Source organism: Aspergillus bombycis (assembly GCF_001792695.1).
Source record: "Aspergillus bombycis strain NRRL26010 chromosome Unknown contig00074, whole genome shotgun sequence".
Lineage (NCBI taxonomy): Eukaryota > Fungi > Ascomycota > Eurotiomycetes > Eurotiales > Aspergillaceae > Aspergillus > Aspergillus bombycis.
Genome location: NW_019170076.1, coordinates 110,115 through 132,775, shown reverse-complemented (window position 1 = coordinate 132,775; position 22,661 = coordinate 110,115). Strand labels below are relative to the sequence as shown.

At 48.3% G+C, this 22,661-nt stretch overlaps 8 protein-coding genes across 8 annotated transcripts; 6 read left to right on the top strand and 2 right to left on the bottom strand.

Annotated features, from left to right (window-relative positions):
• Nucleotides 1–1,014: 1,014 nt before the first annotated feature.
• ABOM_008123 (uncharacterized protein) lies at nt 1,015–3,126 on the top strand (the record flags this gene model as incomplete). The annotated part of the gene is made up of 1 exon (XM_022535252.1): nt 1,015–3,126. One exon carries the CDS (start codon nt 1,015–1,017, stop codon nt 3,124–3,126), a length of 2,112 nt encoding a protein of 703 aa, XP_022386931.1.
• Nucleotides 3,127–3,509: 383 nt separating this feature from the next.
• Nucleotides 3,510–4,825, bottom strand: ABOM_008122 (protein-lysine N-methyltransferase; the record flags this gene model as incomplete). Its single annotated transcript, XM_022535251.1, has 4 exons — nt 3,510–3,625; nt 3,687–3,822; nt 3,888–4,418; nt 4,577–4,825. 4 exons carry the CDS (start codon nt 4,823–4,825, stop codon nt 3,510–3,512), a joined length of 1,032 nt encoding a protein of 343 aa, XP_022386930.1.
• Nucleotides 4,826–5,120: 295 nt separating this feature from the next.
• On the top strand, nt 5,121–5,886 carry ABOM_008121 (40S ribosomal protein eS24; the record flags this gene model as incomplete). Its single annotated transcript, XM_022535250.1, has 3 exons — nt 5,121–5,197; nt 5,475–5,722; nt 5,810–5,886. The coding sequence occupies 3 exons, from the start codon at nt 5,121–5,123 to the stop codon at nt 5,884–5,886; spliced, it is 402 nt and encodes a 133-aa protein (XP_022386929.1).
• A 2,017-nt stretch (nt 5,887–7,903) lies between these two features.
• ABOM_008120 (uncharacterized protein) lies at nt 7,904–8,995 on the bottom strand (the record flags this gene model as incomplete). The annotated part of the gene is made up of 1 exon (XM_022535249.1): nt 7,904–8,995. The coding sequence occupies one exon, from the start codon at nt 8,993–8,995 to the stop codon at nt 7,904–7,906; it is 1,092 nt and encodes a 363-aa protein (XP_022386928.1).
• A 3,436-nt stretch (nt 8,996–12,431) lies between these two features.
• ABOM_008119 (PPIL4 family peptidylprolyl isomerase) lies at nt 12,432–14,047 on the top strand (the record flags this gene model as incomplete). Its single annotated transcript, XM_022535248.1, has 4 exons — nt 12,432–12,511; nt 12,622–13,322; nt 13,391–13,587; nt 13,640–14,047. 4 exons carry the CDS (start codon nt 12,432–12,434, stop codon nt 14,045–14,047), a joined length of 1,386 nt encoding a protein of 461 aa, XP_022386964.1.
• A 697-nt stretch (nt 14,048–14,744) lies between these two features.
• Nucleotides 14,745–16,402, top strand: ABOM_008118 (UDP-N-acetylglucosamine diphosphorylase; the record flags this gene model as incomplete). The annotated part of the gene is made up of 3 exons (XM_022535247.1): nt 14,745–15,458; nt 15,513–16,247; nt 16,331–16,402. 3 exons carry the CDS (start codon nt 14,745–14,747, stop codon nt 16,400–16,402), a joined length of 1,521 nt encoding a protein of 506 aa, XP_022386965.1.
• A 2,417-nt stretch (nt 16,403–18,819) lies between these two features.
• gisB (putative zinc knuckle nucleic acid binding protein) lies at nt 18,820–19,869 on the top strand (the record flags this gene model as incomplete). The annotated part of the gene is made up of 6 exons (XM_022535246.1): nt 18,820–18,874; nt 18,932–18,967; nt 19,094–19,135; nt 19,194–19,309; nt 19,368–19,559; nt 19,618–19,869. The coding sequence occupies 6 exons, from the start codon at nt 18,820–18,822 to the stop codon at nt 19,867–19,869; spliced, it is 693 nt and encodes a 230-aa protein (XP_022386972.1).
• Nucleotides 19,870–20,861: 992 nt separating this feature from the next.
• On the top strand, nt 20,862–22,339 carry ABOM_008116 (recombinase DMC1; the record flags this gene model as incomplete). Its single annotated transcript, XM_022535245.1, has 9 exons — nt 20,862–20,900; nt 20,998–21,034; nt 21,082–21,137; nt 21,208–21,303; nt 21,354–21,457; nt 21,506–21,933; nt 21,989–22,011; nt 22,061–22,223; nt 22,272–22,339. 9 exons carry the CDS (start codon nt 20,862–20,864, stop codon nt 22,337–22,339), a joined length of 1,014 nt encoding a protein of 337 aa, XP_022386973.1.
• Nucleotides 22,340–22,661: the final 322 nt, after the last annotated feature.

Here is a 22,661-nt window from a genome sequence, read left to right as displayed (position 1 = left end):
ATATCCGCTATTATCTGCGTGACTCTTGGAAAATTGCGGGTAAAGAACCGTGTGTGACTGTAACTCTCTTTGTAGCCAATCAGCGCTCCGATGGAAGACTTATCGACAGTCTTCTCCGCCTTTTTTCTCCCTGCCAAACAAACTACTTCACTCTTCCATTCCAAGTTACCTTTCCATTCATAGTTTACTACAGTCAACTGCGATCCATTAACAACAGCCATCGGAGGGTTTCCTTTACATGGCTTTTCAACTGAGTTTGATGGTGGAGATGTTCTGATCTCATTTCCACCCCTCATTGACCCCTCAGATCCACTGGAAATCGACAGCTCAGCCCGATGATTTGGCGCCTCCGCTCCAGCTAGCCACTCCAAGGGGTGCCAACTCACACACAGTCTTGGGCAAAGTCGCATTCTAATCCCAGCCATGGAATCCCGTCCGCATAGCCCGGTTCCTGCTAGTCAGGTTCCATGCATTCCTACCCACTCCTCATCCACTCCGACGGCTCTGCGCTGTTGCTGTGGCCGTCATGACTGTGCATTCCTGCAGCACAACAATGTGGCCCTGGAGGGGTTGGAAAAGGATCTCGCTACGGCTGCTCGATTGGGCCAGGTACGTTCCTTTGTCGGCGCTTTGGGTTGAAATCAGGCCTCTGCGTCATCATTCCGTTATTTTCGATTCAGCCATATTTATGTCCCAGGCTTCCGATGCTTTTCTTGCTTTCTTGGCTAGATGTCTGTCAACATTCTTTGTATGTACTTGGGGTTCCTTGAGAGTACATAGATCGTCGTACTCTCAACTCCACATAGTTTGTTTTAATTTCCCCCTATCACATTGTTTGGTCTCCTTTGGATTCAGACCCTCCTTGCGTTACCTTCGCGAAAGGACGTTGGGCTGAAGTATTGAGAAAAAGCAAAAAGGGAGAGAGAGAGAGAGGACCTGTCAACTTGGTGCCGCCCATGGCGACTCTCATGACCGCTAGGTCTCCCATCCTCTCCCATTGTGTTGTTGTCCGTCATGGCTGCCTTCCAAGATAACGCTGTCACGGCGTTGACTTCAACAAGCTCGTCATCGCTAACATTTGCATTACAGGCTTTACTCCATCGCCATGAATCATATATGGCCGAGGCTGAAGAAGACCGTCATCGGTTCCTCGCCAGTATTGAGAACCTGGAACGCGAGAAACGTGAGGTGCAGGTCGAAAATGCCCGCATCATCGAAGAGAATCGCGAGTTGTTGGAACAGCTGGACATTCTGAACAAAGCAGTCGCTGATGCAGATTCTCATGCCAAGTCCCTTGAAGTTAGACTAGAGAATTCCGAAGCTGAGCTTCGCAAGGTGACGGTGTCGGCTGCCCGTGCAGCTGACCTCGACGCCCAATTGGTTCAGATGGAGAATGAACAATCCAGGCTCCATGAGAGCTTGGAGTCAGCTGAAGAAGAATCAAAATCGGCGGTCCAGCGATGGAAGAAGGCAGAGAGTACTTTAAGGGATCTCCATGATCAAATCGACCGCATTGAGAAGGAGGCACGGCAGGAACGCGAGCGCCATGCCGAAGCAGTCCAGCGCATGGAGCAGAAACGGACCGTTGAACGGCAGCTAGATGGCGCTGCTAGACGGCTAAAGGGAGCCGCGGCGACTAATGAGTCGGGCAGGAGCCACGGGGGAACCGTGGTGTCCCGCTTCGTCCGGGACATATTACAGGATAATGCCAATTTGCAATTGGGAATCGTTGAATTACGGGAATTGCTAGAGAGTTCGAACCAAGAGGTGCAGTGCCTGCGGGATCAGATTATTTCCCACCAATTAGTCCCAATGACAGAAGGTGACGGGCAAGTGCCGCAACTTGCACAGACATTGAGTCAGGAACTTGAGTCCAAGGAACCGCGCCAGGCACCACAAGAGTTCCACATTCACCACCATTATCATACGCCGTCTATCAAAAAGGAGAGGCCCACGCTCTTCCGGCGTTCTAAGAACAGACATACCTGGGGGCACCCGAATACTGTGCACTCTCCTTCTGGTACGAAATTAGCTCGCAAACCAACGCACCGGTCTCAGTCTTCTCATTCTTCTGCATTCACAATGATGTCTCAGCCCTCCCTACAAATTCCCTCGGCTTCTCAACGCTGGTCCTCGCAGTCGCCCGGGGCTGAGTCCATAGCGAGCTCACCGCAGTCCGGATATCGGTCGTCATCTATATTTGATAGAGTAGAGCGTGGGTTTGATTCCTCGCGAGCCACGAGCCCCGACAGCACTGCCTTTTCGCCATTAAGGGTTAGTCGACGAAAAAGCAGCTGTTATGATGCTAGTTTTCGATCTCCTGAAACGGATGTTTCGGTCGATCCTTTGGATGATGGTGTTTTCAACAAGGGCCTTGGGGATGCGTTCCAGCCTGTCATACCGGAGGAACGGGAAGACTCCTTGCATTACGCCGCTTCTGAGAGGGCCTTTTCTCCTGCGCCTGATGATGTCTTTGCCCCTCCTTATCGCTCAAGGCGTAAGCAATCGCATGAGAGCTTGTTCTCTGTTGCAGGCATGGACATCCATACTCCCAGTCGACGTCCATCGCGGATGGAGGACATCTCGAGGCCCTTATCTGCTCGCGTACCGCGCCGTATCTTCTCTAGTAACGATCGGTTCTCCAACCCAGTTCTCTCAACGAGCACAGTCACCGCCAATAGAGAGCCTTCAAAAATTGACCAGTCTTCACAAACGCTACTTGCTTCAATGGCTACTGGTAAACAATCCGAGACAGGATCAGCAATAGGTGTCCACTTGGACCCCACTGGGACACCTACTCGAAAAGTTTCCCTCACCCGCCGCGTAGGTGGATGGATGCGAGAGCATTTGGGAAATGCATCCACAGCGGCTATTGGTGACACGAAACCTCACGAAGAGCAACCAATACCGTCGACGTCGCTGGTATCGCCCGATACGACGCCTCCATCCACTGCGAATAGAAAGCCAAACCCCAAGGCTGACAAAACCCCGAGCCTGCGATTTCGATACCCTGGCGTGAACCAGAAAGGCCCAGTCATGGGTTTTCGGCCAACCTCCCGAGCCCCTTTTGCTGTTCACGCGGAGGCTATCGATGAGAGCCTGTTGAAGGAAACTTTGGCGGAGTGACGCACGAATGTATCGACAGTAGTGTCCTAACCCACTACGCACGATTCGGTTTCTTTATACCATTTCCTTTCATGCTACAACGGGGATGAACTGCATGCTCGTGTATAAGCAGCCCTAGTAGCTTTAACATCCCTTGTTTATCGATTAGCGAGTATATACTTGGCGTCTCTCTTTGCTTACATGATACCCAGCGGACATTCATTATCCTTACACTGGCAGGCTGCCACCCTTTCCATATTGTGCGAAGGTTCAATACAGTATATAAGAGAATTATTTATAATATCTTAAGGATAATTTAGTCATTGACCCATGGATAGGCTCATCTTCTCACGGGCGTACCAGGTTCCTTCTCGCGAGCATAAAATCTCTTGCGCAAAGGATGTCTACCTCGTGACCCGATATGTTCGAATTGGAATCCCGGTCTCATGAAAGAAGCCGGTCTGGTTCTCCGTCTGGGGCGACTCATATGGTAGGCACACTGCTTTGAAACGGTTGCTGTCTGCGAAATAGTCAGTTCCATAACCCTGCACCAACGCAGGAATATTGAAGGGAGCACATACCACAAGCGTCCAGAAACGCCTGGAAAGTCTTCTGGTTCCGTAGTGTAGCCGAGAGAATGAATTCTTGGGCCCGGTAGTTATCAAAAAGGTCATGAAGCGTAGCGAAAAGCAGAGGAAGTAAATCTGTGTCGTAGGTCTACTTTCCATTAACCCCGTCGAACCAAGAACACCAAATAGCTTGAATGGTGAAATATAACGTACCAAATCCGCACCGAGCACAACATCAAAACACAGATCCTCCCTCGCTATACTCTCGGTATCATCTTCAGTCGGATACCCCAACGGCGTTCCCCATTCCCAAGCTCCGACCTCAAACTCTCCGCTTAACCCATTCCTCGCCTTGCTGCCCTTCATATTTTCAATCAGCGTCCCCTCGCGATCTGTCGCAAGCACGAATTGCGGGCGCAGGTACTTCGCCGCATACATTGACACGAATCCTGTTCCCGCACCAAGCTCGATCACCCTTCTACCGATTACATGGGCTGCGCCGGTGGGTGTGGAGAGGTATGTTCCGAGGTGGAGGGAGGCTTCCCAGGTGCGGAAGCCGGTGGTGCCAGAGGAGTAGATCAGACCGCGCGATTCCGAGGTGATCACTGTTTGGGGCTTTTGGGAGGTGGTGGTGGCCGGGGCGGTGTATTTGATGTAGGTTAATTGTTGGGCTTGCTGGATTTGAGAGGGTTTTGGGAGGGAGATGAGATCTGTCCAGGTTTCGATGAGGTCGGAATTTAGTTCCTAGCAAGGCATTACTTGTTAATGGCTATTTTATGAAGGGTGGATGATTCATTTGGTAGAAACATCTAATGGTGTATATCTTGATTGGAAATAACTATCATCTGTATTTCTAGAAATGGGTTCTGCGTACAGGTCAAGGAGGTTAGGATCAGACGTACATCCTCCTCCGGATCGGTGATCCCCTCTTCAATCCGTGATATGATCTTCTTTAGGACGCGGGTGCGATAGCCCACTGGAGGGAGGGGCCACACTGCGGCCTCGTTGAACATCAGCTCATAGATGGCGCATTGGATGTCGGGATGGACGATGGTGGAGGCATTGGGGAGAGCGAGATGAGTCAGGTCAAGTTGTTGAGAGTACTGCGCGGCGAACTTCTTTAGGGAACGGATTTCTTTATCCGGAGACATCTCTGGTGAGATCCTGTTTCTTTCTTTCTTTTTTTTTTTTTTTTTTTTTCCAGGAAATGATATACTCCATTGAAAATGAGGGGACGATCAATCGATAGCGGATAAGAGTGTCACGTGCACATACCTACCTAAGGCAGGTTAGTGCGCCCTTAGCGAGCCCACATGCACAACGAGCAAAATTGTCACTTTGGGATTTGACGACCGAACACTTCGAGCCCGCCAACGACAGCGACTTCGACAATCCCCCCCCAACTTCCTGTCCACGTCGACGCAGATATTCGCTGCTACCGCAATAATGGCCGACACTCCCGTTACCCTGCGGACTCGCAAGTTCATCCGCAACCCCCTGCTTGCTCGTAAGCAGATGGTCGTGTAAGCTCCCTTTTTTTTCCCTTTGTCCGCTGTTCACAATCTTGCTTCCGAGGACGATTTGGATGGGGCGGTTTGTTCTTGGGCAGACGAATTTTTTTTGAGAAGTTTTGGACCAAGAGGAGGTTCTTATGGGGATGTGAATTTTCTGGAGAGATATTGATTATGGAGGTACTATAATCTTCTAAAGAGGAGGACTGGCAGTGATGGATCGGAACTTTCAGCATTCGCAAACAAAGAAGAACGATGATTTGAACATGATCTCTAATATGATTTGCAGTGACGTCCTCCACCCCAACCGCGCCAACGTCTCCAAGGATGAGCTCCGCGGCAAGCTCGCCGACCTGTACAAGGCCAACAAGGACCAGGTCTCCGTCTTCGGCTTCCGTACGCAATACGGTGGTGGCAAGAGCACTGGCTTCGCCCTCGTCTACGACTCCCAGGAGGCCCTGAAGAAGTTCGAGCCTCACTACCGTCTCGTCCGTATCGGAGCTGCCGAGAAGATCGAGAAGGCCAGCAGACAGCAGCGTATGCATTTTCTTCCCTTCTGGATATGGTATATCTGGGTATCGAAACAAGGCATGGGCTGATGTGTGATTTTCTTCTGGAATACAGGCAAGCAGCGCAAGAACCGCTCCAAGAAGTTCCGCGGTACCGCCAAGACCAAGGGCCCCAAGAAGTCCAAGAACTAAGCGCGCCCTCGACCTGTCGAATTCTGATGGATATGGATCGGATGGGAAGGATTGTTGGTTGCGGCCAGGGGCTAGTGCTAAAACTATTGATGATAACCCTGTGGTGGTGATTGAGCGATTCGCATTCACATTTGCATATGCATACGCATATGTGATACACCATACCATACTAAAGCTATGTATGCTATGCTATGCAAATATAGTTATCATGCCATGACGATGACAGGGGGCAACCGCAACAATCACAATCAAAAGAAACAAAAAAAATATCAAATTTGAGATTTGGGGGTTCTGGATTCTTATATCTCATCTTGTCTACTTTATTTTGTTTCCGGGCTGGTGGATGAAAAATGTTTCTTTTACAACTCTGGGATTTACACATTACTTACATCGGTGCTTTTACTATACAAGGGTTTGTTCCTGTTTTTCTTTTTTGGGTTTTCACACCTGTCGATGCATGGGATCTCACTTCTTCCTCTCCAACCAAGTTCCCCGGCAACAAGGCTTGTGAGATGCCAGGCATTCATGGGCTCATGTCTATAACCTGCATCGCTCTCCCCCCCTCCCCCCTAGCAGCCTTCCTTGGTGGTAGTTCTGGTGCTCGATGCGTAGCTTACTCGGCTCTAGTATTGGCGTTGCTTCCCTGATCATTTTTTGCCTAGTACAGGAGAGGTTCAATCTACCGCTAGAAGACCAGTAAGCTTCGGAATGCCCTCGACTCTAATTTCCCCCAATATGAAACCCCAACAAAATCACGGCAATCTCAAACCTCCCCATAGATGCCGTAGTGTAGCACAGGAACCCCTCCGATCTCAAGCTATGCCAGTCAACTAGTAGGAACTGTTTCTCGGAGACCACTGACCCCCTCCGGCTACCATCCCTCAGACGGGATACATCCTTCTAGCTCCTCTATGGATGTAGATATTGTCCAAGGCCGAGTCAGCTCCGAATTGATGATCGTTTTCTCCCCCTTGTCTTTCTTTTCCTGTTCTGAAAGATTAGGGTCTTTCCTCTTTCTTTATCGCCTGATGACGGATGTACTTATTGTAGTTACTCGATATTGCTCTATACAGACGAATTCTATTATCCCTAGGTCCACTGCGTATATACATACGTCGTACCTAGTGTAAATGGGAAACAGAGTAGGTAGACAAAGGGCGCACAGGACTGGAAACTATTGGTGTAGAGACAATAACTAGGTTCAGCCTTGTTTGGCTTTCTCTTTCTTGAATAGGGATATAAGAAAATAGCTTTGGGGAACAAAGCGGAGATTTTTGGTGTATATTATTTTTAATATTTCTTGTTTTTTAAGTTTCTGTTCACGAACGACATGATCTGCTTCGTATACAGAGAAGTGCCTCGCATCTATCCTCAGCTTGTTGTCTAGTGATGGCTGTAGGATCAAAGAGAGACTATTGACAGTTTTGTGTATCGATATTAAATATTTGTAACTGATGGTTGTTTACGGGTTCCGGGGCTGCAGTTTGAGTCACTCAGGTTTAAAAGCACAGGAAGCTCGACCAGGGAAGGAAAGGTCCAGCAAAAATAGAACCGCCAAACGGATTTCAAACAAGCCACCATTCGCTCGAAAATGCCTCCCACCGTGACCTAGCCTAGACCTCATATTATAGTTCCCGTAATGGATAGAACGGAAGAAAGAAGCTAACGAAGTTACAAACCCGACAGTCCTTGCCTACCCCGATATTAGTGTAACTTTTGGGTTTCCAGGACCGAGATCCGAAAAAAAAAAGAAAGAAAAAAGAAAAGAAGATATTGAAGGGTGTACAAAGCAGGAGAGGTATTTGGAATAACCCAGAACTATAGGGCCAAGAAGGGAACCAGGGGTGTAAGAGTACACACAGCTGAAGATTTGCAACAGTTCTTGGCTGTCAGACAACGTAATGACAAATAGTAGAAACAAACGATATGAAACTCTACCGAAACGCCGTGTAAAAATGTGCTGTTCAACTCCCTCAGGGGGTCAGAGCGCTTGAGCTGCAGTAACATGCACAGCCGCTCAGCACGCCTCGGAATAGAAGCCCCCCGGGTTACTCAAAGCTTGCGTCCGATGTGCTTCTGTGGTTGTCCCGGGGCCCGAAAGGCCGTCTGCTACCGGCAAGCTGAATGTTAAAGAGGGTGTGCTTTGGAGCTGCTCGGGTGGTCGTGTGTAAGGAAGTCCGTTCATCAACATCCCGGAAGTGCCGGGTTTGGGTCCCTTTCTCCTCTCAGAGCTGCAGTAACCGTAGATATTGGAGCTATCGTCCATAAGAGAAATTCGGGCACTCTTAGTCAAGATCGGATGTCGCATTGGGACTTCCTCATTTATCTGCAGCTCTTCACCGGAATTCGCTGAGTTCAATCGAGTGAACGTGCCACAGGAGGGCATCGACGATGACGAAGCACTAGCCGATGTCATTGGTAAATATCCAAGCACCATCTCCTGCGTGTTCGATGGGGGTTGCTTTGCCCTGTTTAGAGGACTATTGTTGAAAGGTTCGGGGGTGGATTGCTTCATCGACCGGGCGTTGTTGGCAGTGATGATAGCTTTGGGTGCCCAGGGGTGTCCAGCCCTACAGTCTTGTTGAGGAATCCCAGAAATGGTACCGGACGATGTTGGAAGCGCCGAAAGATCCAGTTGAAGCTGGTTCCGCCCACCGGGGGTGGGAAGTGTCCGGTCTGCCCCTTGTTCCTCAGATGAAAGAGCAACCATTGAGGGCATAAAAGTCGTATCTGTAGATTGGGTTCCCGGCACCGACATCATATACGCGTAATTGGGATGGTGAAACGTGCCATCCGCCTCATGATCGGGCAAAAGCCCTTCCCTGGCAACGTTAAGGTCGGAATGACATGTCTTTGACCATGCGACCTCGTAGTAGCCTCCAAGGGCTCCATGGGGTAATGTCGTGGATACCCCGTAAGTTGCAGGCTGTGAACCGTAAACACTTGAGGGCTCTTCATCATAACTGGTCATATTATCCTGAGTAAAGCTTGGGCGACTATAGGACTGTTGAGGCTCGGTCGAGCTTATGTCAAAGACTGATGGGCGTGGGAGCGAAGTAACACGGAATTCAGAGGGATTCGCCGACAACAACTCTTGTCTTGTAGCCATTGAGGATATGTATGGGCCCTGTCTCTGGTGAGCTGAAGACAGTGTACCATTCTTTAAGGAATATGGCCACCCAGTAGCCTTTGTCTGCAGCATTGATGAATTGACCTTGGCTGGATCTTAGCTTATCGCAAGGGAATCCAGAAATCGGCGAAGAGGACTCACCCTTAAGAACTGGCAGTGCGTATTTCCAGAGGTCCGACAATTTGAACAGCCTTGACCGTCACCAACATCACCGCTACACTTGATTTTCCGTTTTCGACATCGATTGCACTGCAGATGTAAGCTTACTCCCTTTCCTCGAGCAACGGAACTCACTGCAACGGGAATCCGTCGTCTGGTGGTATTTCGACTCTTCTCTCCTTCCGGAATTGGAATATTTGGTCCAATAATTCTGTCTACAACCGTCTGCTGGCTGCTAGCCTGCGTCGAACGTGATAACGAAAGTACATCTTGTTGAGGTTGTGGGTCGAAACGGACCTCGTCTTCCGAGGTGTAGAAAGAGCGTGCCATTACTTCAAGTATCAGCAGCGAAGAAAATGCATTGGTTCCAGTTCTGAAACATACATAAAGTCAAAAAAAGATACAGGAAATTCAAAATATAATCAGAGGTTGTCGGAAGCATCAAAAGTCAATGAACCGGGAATGATAGTGGCCATGTTCCGCCTATCTTCGCGCATTGGAAAAGGAACCGGGGAAGGGTGAGGGGTACTCAGTCGGAAGCGATGTCAGTTTTAAGTCACTGTGTCAGGCTTAATTTTCTGATTGCTCTTTTATCAGTATTTGTTTTTCAAAAAAAAAAATATCTTTTCTCTTCTGTTGGTCCGTGAAATGTATATTTTCGGCGGAAGAGCTCAAAATCCAGAAAGGGCTCCTAACTTACTTGCTGGCTCGAGCAAGTGGCTAAGTTGATACCTGACCTTCTCGTTGCACCATGCAGAGTTCCGTCTACTCTATCCAAGTCAGACGTCAAGTCGGCCGGGACCCTAGAAGCACCCTGGTAGAAGGTCAGCCAGACAGATGACAGACAGAATTCCCGGCGTTTTAAGAGGTTTTGTTTCACAAAGTAACGTTGCACGGGTGGACATGACCTGATAGTCGCCATAACGAGTCAGGCTGAGAGAGCCGGAAGCCTTTCTGAGCCCTGCTGAGCCAATAGCCACGACCAGCGCTCCACAGACTTCTCCCTGAACCACGGCCATCTTCAAATGGATCCATTTCTCTCTATGAATGGATCTTAATGTGAGGACTGAAGCTGACCTCAACATATACATTTGGCGACGAGCAGACGGCTGTCGATTACGTTTGCAAATGTTTTCCAAACTTGCATCCCCGTGGGTTGGCCGAGACGAGTATGGAGGTTGTTTGCCTTCATTAAATGGCGGTGTTAGAGACCTATGGTTGGGCTTCGTGCCGTCTTCAACGTCAAACAAACATCTTGGTACTTTTGACACGCCACGCCACCTATGACCTAGAGAAGAGTCGGCAGCCAGAGGCGGCTATGAAAGTCTTCAGAAGCCCAGCTTTTGCCTCGACAAATGAGTGATGAACTGCTGAACATATAAAAGAGGCCCTTGCAAACGACCTAGCGCAAGGGTATTACGCCGGTGTCTTGGAAAGCTCTGGGCTGGCACATCCTAGCCACAGGATTGACGGTGATGTTTCGGCGCGATTGATCATACAAGTCCCAACGAAAGCAAATGTGGCTTAGTAGCCAAGACTGAGCCGGAATGAAGCCCTGACATAAATGAACCGACTTGAAACCTGTGTCCAGGTCGCTGGGCTGGAGCTGCATCAGTGCATAGGCCGCGTGGCTATCACTCTCCAATCACTTAATACCATCCTCAAAAGATAGTACAGAATAAATCAAAGAAAGTCGAAGAAAAGTAATGAGCATAAAAAGAGAAATAGGAATACCGTTATAGTGAGACAAAGTATATGGGAACAATCATTACTAACGGCAGGAATCTTGGACAGGAAAGCTCTGCTATGTACAAAGTTCAAGGATGTGAACTGAAAAAATGTACCTGACATAGCAGATTCACATTTGTCTGCACATACGCTAACAAGGCTCCCTGGTGAGACTAATTTCGTTTGTAGCAGACCCATTCAGCAGACAAAAGAACCCAATGAGCTCCTTGTCTATAATTGAGGATCACAATCACGCCGAACCAAGGTTCGCTGACGTAATGAAGAAGAAACGAAGAGTCTAAATGAGCCATTTAGAAGGAAAGATCCGAAGCATTCTGCAGACATCCTTTCCTTTCTTCTGAAGATGTTTGGTCGGAAATGGACCCATGTTGACAAATGGACCAGCCACCAGGTGCCAGGAACCAGTGAAACATGCTTGAGATATGTTAGCGCTGGGGCTAATTATTTATCAAGGGGTACAAAAAGAAAAGAAAAGAAAAGAAAAGAAAAGAAAAGAAAAGAAAAGAAAAGAAAAGAAAAGAAAAGAAAAAGAAAAAGAATACACTGTTATTGATGAAAGAACAAATGAGACGATTGCGAGGTCGAAAAAGGTGAGACAGGGAAGAAGAGAACAGAAATTCTACTAAGATCTACCACGTGTTTTCCCTTTTCTCTTTGCAGCGTAGAGTTGCTAATCGGTGTGAAATGGTAGAAGCTGCAGCAGACCGTTATATTCAACGCTTCTGCCGTGGAACTTGAGAAACAAGTGAACAGTCAGTAGTACCTTACAAGTGCACCAAAAATGTTTACCTCATATTCTGTTTTGCTTGATGCCAAGAACGTTTTCCACTCGTGGAAGAGCATACGGGGGTCCCAATTGAGCTTTGTCCTCCAAGTATCGAAGCATCTCACAAGAGAAGAACTGACCAAACGGATCATTTGTCATGATAAACAGCGGTTTACCATTCTTGGCCAACCTTTGAGTAAGATGTCCACCTTGCGCGCCCAATTTCACATCCAACGGGTCTACTGGAAGACCTGCCGTTGGATTGAGAAGTGGGTTCTAGTTACACGAAGGGGTGCCGGTTCAACGATTCGAAGGGTGTTGTAAGCTCTTCAAAATAGAAGTAGAGTGAACAGTGTGCACTGGGGTAGGGGTCAGCCGACTAGATCTGGTCATGGCTCTCGTGTACGGTATGTACATTTAGTTACCTATACCAAATTACCAATCAGTTGGGGATCGACGGATCAAATTGGCTTTTGTTTGGCGGCAGCGGCTCCGCACCTTAACTTTTCCGCCTTGAGACTAAAAGATACTACCGTCAATTCTTCAACCATATCATCTCTCCCTCCACAGGGTCAAGCCTCCGGTCAATAACTTAATTCTCTATTGTTGTGCTGGCCCCTTTCTCACTTTAGTCTACTCTGTCCAATTTTCTAAATTTTGTTCTATTTTTCTCCGCCTTCTTGTATCCTTGTCTAACGCACGGCCGATCATCCCCACTTCACGTGTGACCACCAGATCGCCATGAGCGTCCTCCTGGAGACTTCCCTTGGTGACATTGTCATAGACTTACTAGTCGATGAGTGCCCTAAAGCCTGCGAAAAGTAAGTCTACTTGATATCTCACGTGATATTCTGACTTTTGCGTATCTTGCGCGTGTATAATGTCGAGTAGCTGAACCCGAAACTAAGCTATCCATTTTCTTCCGCTATAGCTTCCTGAAGCTATGCAAAGTCAAGTACTATAATTTCTCCCCCGTCCACAGTGTCCAGAAAAACTTCACTTTCCAAACCGGCGATCCCCTCGGACCTGATTCCTCGGAAAGCGATGGCGGTTCGTCTATTTGGGGCTTTCTGGAAGGTCCTCCGAAGAGGACGTTTTCGCTCGAGCCTCCGCGGAAGTTGAAGCACGATGAAAGAGGAACAGTGAGTATGGCCACAATTCCTTCACCTCATGACCCCGACCAGCGCATCGCTGCGAGCCAGTTCATTGTCACATTGGGAGAGAATCTTGATTACCTGGATGGCAAAGCGGTGATCTTTGGGAAGGTTGTGGAGGGATTCGATGTCCTTGAGAAAGTAAACGAAGCCTTCATAGACGACAGGGGTCGACCTCTCAAGGACATCCGTATCCGACATACGGTTATTCTTGATGACCCATTCGAAGATCCCCCGGGCCTGGTGGCTCCAGCTGAGAGCCCTTTGCCGTCGAAGGCACAGCTAGCTACTGTGAGAATAGCCGATGATGAGGAGCTCGACGATAATATGGACGAGGAATCTATGGAGAAATTACGGCGAGAGCGCGAAGCAAGAGCACAGGCGCTGACCCTTGAAATGGTTGGTGATCTCCCATTTGCGGAGGTTAAGCCGCCAGAGAATGTCTTGTTTGTCTGCAAATTGAATCCTGTCACTCAAGGTATGAGTTCGCCGTCCTCGGAAAAGTCCTATTATACCTGTGGAGAGTCACACGCTAATGAATAGTAGACGAGGATCTTCACTTGATCTTCAGCCGGTTTGGTCCAATTTTATCATGCGAGGTCATTCGAGACAAACGAACAGGGGACAGCTTGCAGTACGCTTTTATTGAATTTGAGAACCAGAAAGATTGCGAACAAGCCTACTTCAAGATGCAGGGCGTGCTAATCGATGATCATCGCATTCATGTGGATTTCTCTCAAAGTGTCAGTCTACGATTCTGTGTTTACTACCTAGCGTTGCTGATGAGTCATACAGGTATCGAAATTATCAGAAAGCTGGAGAAACGCTACCATCTCCAAACGCAGTGCTCAGCGGGGCGGATTCGGCGGCGTAGCAAGTCTTGAGAAGAAGCGCCAATATAGGGCATCTGATAACGCTCGTGAAGAAGAGAACGATTATACCCTGATGTTTGACAAGGGCGACAAGGCTCCTCGCAGGCGGCCATACAGCCGGAGTCCGCAACGAAGTTCCAATCGTGACCGACGGGTTAGCCGAAGTCCTCGGCGAGACTCCCATCGAGATCCCTATCGGAGACGAGATCGCGACCGGTCTCACAGTCGAAGCCCGGCACGAGGGGAATATCGCGATAAAGACCGTAGTCGCTACAACGACCGTGAGCGACGCCGGGATGATGAACGTTATCGGGAAAGTAGGCGTCGTTGACGTGTATTTTCAAATTCCTAGTGTCTGTTATATATTCCATGTGTAGAATAAAGCAAGCATACCTACGTAACTAACTAAATATGGGCGATTTTGATGATTGATTTCTTCATTTTCTCCTGAGCCTTACCCAATAAATCCCTCGATCCCACTGACCAACCGAAACCCCCTGATGAAACCTGTGGCCCCACGCTTCACATCGATGGTGGCCCACGAGAGCTCCGCCTTCTACCGCTCCCTGAAGCATGGTTGGCCAGTCCGATCTCCCGTCGAGACTTGGAAACTCACTTGCTGATCGCTAATTATAGGCACTTACCCTCAAAAATATGGGAAAATTGTGGTTGCGATGGAGTACTAGGCTAGTATGTAGTACTATCTATGGAGCACCTCTCTTTCTCTTCCTCCTGACTAAAAATAATAGTGGAATAAAAATAAATCATTAGTGAGGTAGACTATTCCCGGCGGTCAGCTGTGGCTTGACAACACACTCCTTAGTATTAGATTAAGTTGCTGTTGTTGCTTTATAAGACCCTTCATCCCAGAGCTTCAGTTGCACCCCGCCATTCATTCCCAAAACCCCTCCCTGACTCTAATTCTCGCGTTCCCGCATTCTCTTCCCCCCCAACATCCACATCTCTCTTACTTTCTAACAAACTCTGCATATTTCCCTCCGAGTCCACTTACATTCAAGTTCAACACCATGGCGGCAGCTATTAAGGAAACCGTATCCAACCTGCTCCATGGTCATTCCGAAAATACCCCTCGTCAGCCATCCCCTGAAGAGTTCCAGCAACTACGACAGAAGTATACCAATGCCAAGCAAGGGCATGTTTTCACATTCGCCGATCAATTAAACCAGGTCGAGAAGGCTCAACTCTTCCATCAGTTGAGCAACTTCGACCCCAACCGGATCAATGAACTGGCCGACAAGGTCCTTAACCCCGCCAAAACTCAGAATGGTCCCGTTACTCTCGAACCCCTCCCTGAAGTGGCCACTGCCTCTATCATGGACTCTGACCCGAAGGACATTCAGCGGTGGTACGATGAAGGTCTCCAGGCGGTGTCAGAGAACAAGGTTGCCGTGGTCCTGATGGCTGGTGGGCAGGGTACCCGTTTGGGAAGCTCTGCACCCAAGGGCTGCTTCGATATTGGTCTACCCAGTCAGAAGTCCCTCTTCCAGATCCAGGCAGAGCGTATTGCCAAGCTCCAGCTCCTGGCACAAGGAACTTCCGGCAAGGAAGCCATCATCCCCTGGTATGTCATGACCAGTGGTCCTACCCGCAAACCCACGGAGGAGTTCTTCGAGCAGCACAAGTATTTTGGACTAGACAAGAAGAACATCGTCATCTTCGAGCAGGGCGTCCTGCCCTGCATTTCTAATGAGGGTAAGATTTTGTTGGAGACCAAGTCTAAGGTACGATACTCCCTTTAATAGAAACCAACCCAGTGTTCTGACAACTATGCCTAGGCTGCTGTTGCCCCTGACGGAAATGGTGGAATCTACCAAGCCCTCATTACCTCTGGTGTGCGCGAAGACATGCGGAAGCGTGGTATCGAACACATTCACACTTACTGCGTCGACAACTGCCTAGTCAAGGTTGCCGACCCCGTCTTCATTGGTTTCGCCGCTTCTAAGAAGGTCGATATCGCTACCAAGGTGGTCCGCAAGCGCAATGCTACCGAGTCGGTTGGTTTGATCCTTCAGAAGAATGGCAAGCCTGATGTGGTTGAATACTCCGAAATCGACAAGGAGACGGCTGAGGCTAAGGACCCCAAGCAGCCTGACGTGCTGAAGTTCCGCGCTGCCAACATCGTCAACCACTACTATTCCTTCCGCTTCTTTGAGTCTATTGAGACTTGGTCCCACAAGCTGCCTCACCACGTTGCTCGCAAGAAGATTCCTTGCGTGAACATTGAGACCGGCGAGGGTTTCAAACCTGAAAAGCCCAACGGTATAAAGTTGGAGCAGTTTGTCTTCGATGTCTTCCCGTTGACCCCTCTGGAGAAGTTTGCATCCATCGAGGTACGCCGCGAGGATGAGTTCTCGCCGCTGAAGAATGCCAGGGGCACTGGTGAGGATGACCCTGACACTAGCAAGCGCGACATCATGAACCAGGGACAACGCTGGATTGAGAAGGCCGGCGGAGTTGTTGTCACCGAAGGCGCGGCCGTTGGGGTTGAGGTCTCCCCGCTGATCAGCTATGTAAGTTCGCCGTCCTTATTGTCGTTCGAGAACGAACAAGCCATATGTTCATCTGAGGATCTATACTAACCTTAATCGAACAGGATGGTGAGGGGCTTGAGTTCCTCAGGGGCCGTGAGATTAAGGCTCCAGCGGTGATTGAGAAGGAAGAGTAAATGTTTTCATGACTACTGTTTGATTCTGTTACTATATGCATTTCAGGACACATTAATATATGAATGAAATGGTCGCTTAGCAGCACCTGAGCCATAGAATGAATCTTATTCAAGAGATGTCGAGTGATCAGATCAAAAGCGTAGTAAACGTACAAAGACACTCTCCATCATTCCCAACTTAACGTATCCATCTTATTAGGTGAGAAATGGCCAACCTTTCCCCACCGTTTCCTTCATCTAAAGAGCCAAAACCCTGCTCCTCCTGATCATCGATTCACCGCGCCTAGCTGATGACACTCTTTCAATCTGGTCACTTGCAATCGCATTATCCCCGTGGCCGTAAATTGACGCCAGTTAATATAGGGAACGCAGAAGCAATCCCCGTAGCAACAATACCCAGAACAGTCCCACTAGCTCAAGCACGATAGACACTTCGATTTGTCAAATCCAAGGCCACACAATCAAGCAATGAAATCATACCGATAATGGTCCACCCTTGGGAACGGTCATCTAGTTAGATGAACTAGTTTCCACATCTGAAATGGAATCATTACTACCTGCAGTAGGGGTGGAAACAACATAGCTGGTAGACACAGTCTTTGCAGTCTGAAAAATAAACTGAATATGCTCAAGAGAGCAATTAGATTCTGGAAGAAGCACATTATAACCAATAAACCGAGGGTTCCGTTTCCATACGTATGAGATATTAGATAAATATATGTTTGTATCTGGTGATTTGAATATGCTCCACGCAACTGTCTAATATGACACATCGTATACTAGACTTGGCTAAATTTAATCACTTGGTGAGTGCTAACATTTACACCTGCAGATTACACGTATGACCAATGCCTCCTACCATGGGATCAGCACTCGAACCTGCATATACTCTTCAGATAGGGAGTATTCTGCGTGGAGGAACACCCGTGATCCAAAGGGTTGACCAGGATAAATGTTACTGCGAGTATCGACCACGTGCGGGATCTACCTCAAGTGCTATATATATAGCACCTCCTACCCTATGTAGCCTTGGGACACGACGGATGTGCAAGAAAAGTGCGAGTCTGCTGAACAAGGAACGGATTGCAACTCCTATATCAGATGGTGCGACAAAAGCTCGAGTCAAGCAACGCTATCTATGCTCATGCATTCGGAAGTCTACTCCACATGTCAGAAGATACTGATTTATCCAATCGAGTACTAAGGTAGTCTAGACAAGCGCAATTGTGTGTTTGAGTGTCTGATATATTCAGTTGTTGCAAAATGTGTCTGAAAATGTACATTCTTTGCTGGATGGCTAAGCCTTGTCGAGGAAGAGTAGTACTCCAAGGTGTGTTCCAGTGGTATATGCCAGAACATGAGGGTGGGAGAGCTCTGATCTAAAAATCATAAGAGGGACAAAGGACCACAGTATCAGGCGCTTATCCTAATTCGGAAAACTAGACTGGCACCGTCTGAAGGGTTCACACATCAGGTTTCACAATCGGGTGGTATTGGAGATGCAAGGGAGCACTAGAGAATGTCAATCCCTCAGGAACGTGTGCCTCAGGCCCATACAAAACGATACGGAATCCGGGGATGTCGACGGTAATACTGTAACAACCATACGCAATACGGGAAAGCCCGGGAGTTAAGTTTTTTCTCTTGCTTTCCTCGTTTTTTCTAGCGTTCTGTAATCGAAAGTACTCCGGAGTAACCCTTAGTGTACGGAACTAAAACGTCGTCTGGCTTTTCCTGTCTCGGCTTCATCGCTTGACTGAAATTTTTACTCTTCTGTGGGTTACGAGAATTTTCAGATATTTCCTGTTCTTCCCTGTGGTTCGGAGGGATTGTTGGAGTGCTGTGAGGGTTCCGTTTGGAGAGCTGCTGTGTTGTAAGTTCTGTGTGGTGTACTTTTTTTTTTTTTTTTTTTTTAGTCGCTTTTTCTTTGTCAGCCCACCTTTTTCCAGTGTCGAGAGTGGGCTGTTGGAAGTGCTGCTCCTCCTCCAAGGTTCTCAAGTTGACGGTCATTCAGCACATTTGATAAGGAGATTTGAAGTTTGTTGTTGGTTTTAGGAAGAGTGAGTCTCTCCAACGTTCTCGGAAACTTCTCGTGACTTTTGGCTTCTCTGTTGTAATGAAAGGACGCACAAGCGCCGCTCGATTTCTCAAACCTTTCTCGATGTGCTTCGCATGCGCACATTTTTTTCCCTCCTTCCTATACTTATCGGGGCTTCGGGTAGTCCAAAATGGTTGAAAGACCGCGAGAGCAAGCACCTAGGTTTTTTACATCGCTGGCTTATCGGCCATGGAATTCGGCGGCGCTCGTTCCACAGACCATGCAAGAAGACAATCTCTACGAAACGAGTTACAAGATGAATGATAGTGTGGCATAGCGACTGACAATAATATTTCTGGCTAGCTAGTATACCGACAAGATGTTGCTTTCTCGCCGTGCGTGCTACAAGTGTGGCAATATTGGCCACTATGCTGGTTGGTCGCCTTAGTAGAGGACTATCAATCCACCGGATTTCGCTAACGGGCTGATAGAGGTGTGCTCTTCGTCTGAGCGTCTCTGCTACAACTGTGAGTGTCTACTTTCCTGCAGCTGCTGAGGATAGTTTACTAATATGTCATTCTCGATAAGGCAAGCAGCCTGGTAAGATACCATGCGCGCTACCTTCCTAGGCCCGAAATCTAATACATCGATAGGCCATGAGTCCAGCAGCTGCCCTCGTCCCCGTACTACCGAGAGTAAGGTTTCCCAGTTGACATGAAGGAAATAATAGAGAGGTTGACATGTATTTTCTAGCCAAGCAATGCTACAACTGCCAGGGTCTAGGCCACGTTCAGGCCGACTGTCCCACTCTACGTCTTAATGGCGCTAACGGCCGTTGCTACAATTGCAGCCAGCCCGGCCACCTTGCTGTATGTTTATCATGCTCGAGGTATTTTCAGAATAGAGGTTAACATGATTTGGTTCCAGCGCAACTGTCCGGCCCCCGCTTCCGGCGCTGGCCGCGGTGTCGGTGCTCCTCGTGGTGGATTCAATGGTGGCTTCCGCGGCGGATACGGTGGTTACCCTCGCGCTGCCACTTGCTACAAGTGCGGTGGCCCTAACCACTTTGCCCGTGACTGCCAGGCTCAGGCTATGAAGTGCTACGCTTGCGGCAAGCTTGTGAGTATAGTCTGCAGCCTATTGTGTTGGTCAAATGATGGATTTTAACATTCTCTAGGGCCACATCTCCCGTGACTGCACTGCCCCCAACGGTGGTCCCTTGAGCTCTGCTGGCAAGGTCTGTTACAAGTGTGCCCAGGCTGGCCACATCTCCCGGGACTGCCCTAACAACGAGGCCGCTAACCAGCAGCCTGCTGAGTCTACCCCCGCTGCTGCTCCAGCTGCCCCTGCTACTGGCGCCACCGCTCCGGAGACTACCACAGAGGCAGCCCCTGGTGCGCCTGCTGCTCCTACCACTGCTGTCGCATAAACAGCCGTTGTGGTTCGGGATTGATCGATCCCATTTTTGGGAGCCTATTTCCTTTTTTCGTTTTTGTATTAGGGCTTGCCGACTACGGTTTTGATTTTCTTTCTACTCCCATGTTTCTTCCCTTGCATATATTACGCCCCCGTGTTTCAGTTCTCGGCACCGGCCCTTTTCTATTCCTCTTATGTATACGACGAACAAAAGTTTCACGAAGTCTTAGGCTACCTTACGGCTTGGGTCCTATACATGGCTCAGGTTCTTACGATTGGCGTCTATTATTCCCTCGGGTATCTTTCACATTTTGAATTATAGGTGCGGCAAGAAAAGAAGGAGACGAGGCGAGGCGAAGGGTTAATTGAGCGCAGGAGAGACATAGGTGGACCAAAGCAGACGCGTTGATATGCATTGGAAAAGGCTTCAAGATGGTACAGATGGTATTGTGGTATTGGAGGTCATTAGTGATCAAAGAACGGTACCTGGTGCGGTGGTTACCTCATCTTTCCGTACTATACTCTATATCTGGTGAAGGGGAAGCTAAAGCAGAAAAAAAAAGCAGAAAAGCAAATTCCATTTCTTAAGTTCCACCGCTATTTCTCTTCGTATAGTTTCGCACAGTCCAATTTCTGAGAAGGGATCTCTCTTGTTGCATCTCATATCGCTCAGGTCCAGGTTCTGTATTCCTATCTCTATAGATCCTTGACTGGCCTCAATTGCACAAAAACCACCTCATTCCGCTTGGCCTTGGCCTAGCCAATATCTTCTGAAACATTATACTACGGACTACCTCCGGACTGTCATCCCCATAAGGTTGCCCAACCCATGACCCACTCTGTTGGAGGTTCTGGACGATTCCTGTTATGGAACGGCTCGTGACCCTGGCTGGCTCTCGTTCAATTCAAGTCACAGCCCATCCCTCTTGCACCAGTACTCTATTAAGAAACGTATCCCCTTATCTCGACTACGAACTATACTGGGCTCGCTTTTACACAAGCATCATGCCCGGCTCTGATTCAAGTGATGAGTTTAATGATGATGTTGAGTTTCTCCCCTTAACTTCTCTTTCAGATTCCACGCTCTTTCTTTATCTCTAGCTCGCGATTCCTAATCTAGCCTGAGCTTTGGCACTTATAGGTCTTCATCGTGGACGTTGACAGCATCCAAGCTCATGGTATACATCCCGATCATCCGTGTAAAGTACAATCTCACCATGAACAGGGATCGGTGCCGCCGATATCACAAAATTGAAGACCAATGGCTTCCATACAGTTGCTGTATGTCCCACGGCCTTTGTAGATGAAAGCGATTTAGGTTCTTAGGTATTTTTATGCTTATCCTGCTTAGTCCGTTCATGGGGCTACCCGAAAGACCCTTCTGAAGATTAGGGGCTTCAGCGAGGTCAAAGTTGAAAAGATCAAGGATGCTATCAACAAGTGTTTGGTATGCAAAGACATGGCTTGAAATTATACCACGATGACTGATTCGACTAGCCATCTGCGTCTGGATTTATCACGGCAATGGAGTTGAGCCATCAGCGGAAGAGAGTCGTTCGTATCTCAACAGGGAGCAAGCAATTTGATGCTATCTTGGGAGGGTAAGTTGTAGGCATTATGGCCATGTAAAGAACCACTGACGGCCTTAGGGGTTTCCAAAGCATGAGTATTAGCGAAGTATTTGGGGAATTCCGGTGTGGAAAGACACAGCTATCACATACTATGTCCGTTGTCGCACAGCTTCCAAAGGAAATGGGCGGTGCAGACGGTAAAGTTGCTTATATTGATACGGAAGGCACGTTTAGACCGGAGCGTATCGCCCAGATTGCCGAACGATTCGGCGTTGACGCTGACTCCGCTCGAGAGAATATTGTCTATGCGCGGGCTCTTAATAGTGAGCATCAGCTGGAGTTGTTGAATATCCTGAGCAAAGAGTTCACTGGTGGAGAATACCGTCTCCTGATTATTGACAGCATTATGAATTGCTTCCGGGTGGATTACTGTGGGCGCGGAGAACTCGCGGACCGTCAGCAAAAGCTTAATCAGTTTCTGATGAAGCTCGCTCATATGGCTGAAGGTTTGTGCTCCTATTCTGGCTCTTTGATTTGTGGACTGATCGGATATCTCTCTAGAATTCAATGTTTGCGTCCTAATGGTGAGTCGCTTCCATCATTGCGGAGGATGTCAATCTCATGCAAAAAAAGACAAATCAAGTCCAGAGTGATCCTGGTGCTAGTGCCCTCTTTGCGGGTGCAGATGGACGCAAGCCTGTGGGTGGCCATGTTTTAGCGCATGCATCCACAACTCGAGTTCTCCTTCGCAAAGGCCGCGGCGACGAACGTGTTGCAAAAATTCAGGACTCACCAGGTATAGCCTCCCTGAAACTAAAATGACCACCCTAGCTGATAGATCCAGATTGCCCGGAACAAGAAGCGACCTACGTGATCACTAATGGCGGTATCAATGATCCCGATAAGGTGTAGAATGCAACAACTCTATCGTGATGCACGGATCAAGATGAGCAGTATAAAGGGCTTTAGCATTGAGAAAAGCTAGTAATCGGTTTTCTTCTGAGGTTGGTACCATTTGCTTTGATGAGCATATTGGGTGTATTTCAGATGTCTAGTTCGATGTGCATGTGGTTCGCAGGTAGTCTAGAATGGGATTCGTTATATTTATCAGATAAATTTACGAATTAAATCTTCTCCGCCTTCCAGGCTAAAATAAAATTTCCCGCTAGAATTTCTTCCGCGCAACAAAACCATCAACCTGACTTTTCTTCTCTTTTTAATCCCCCTTTTTCAT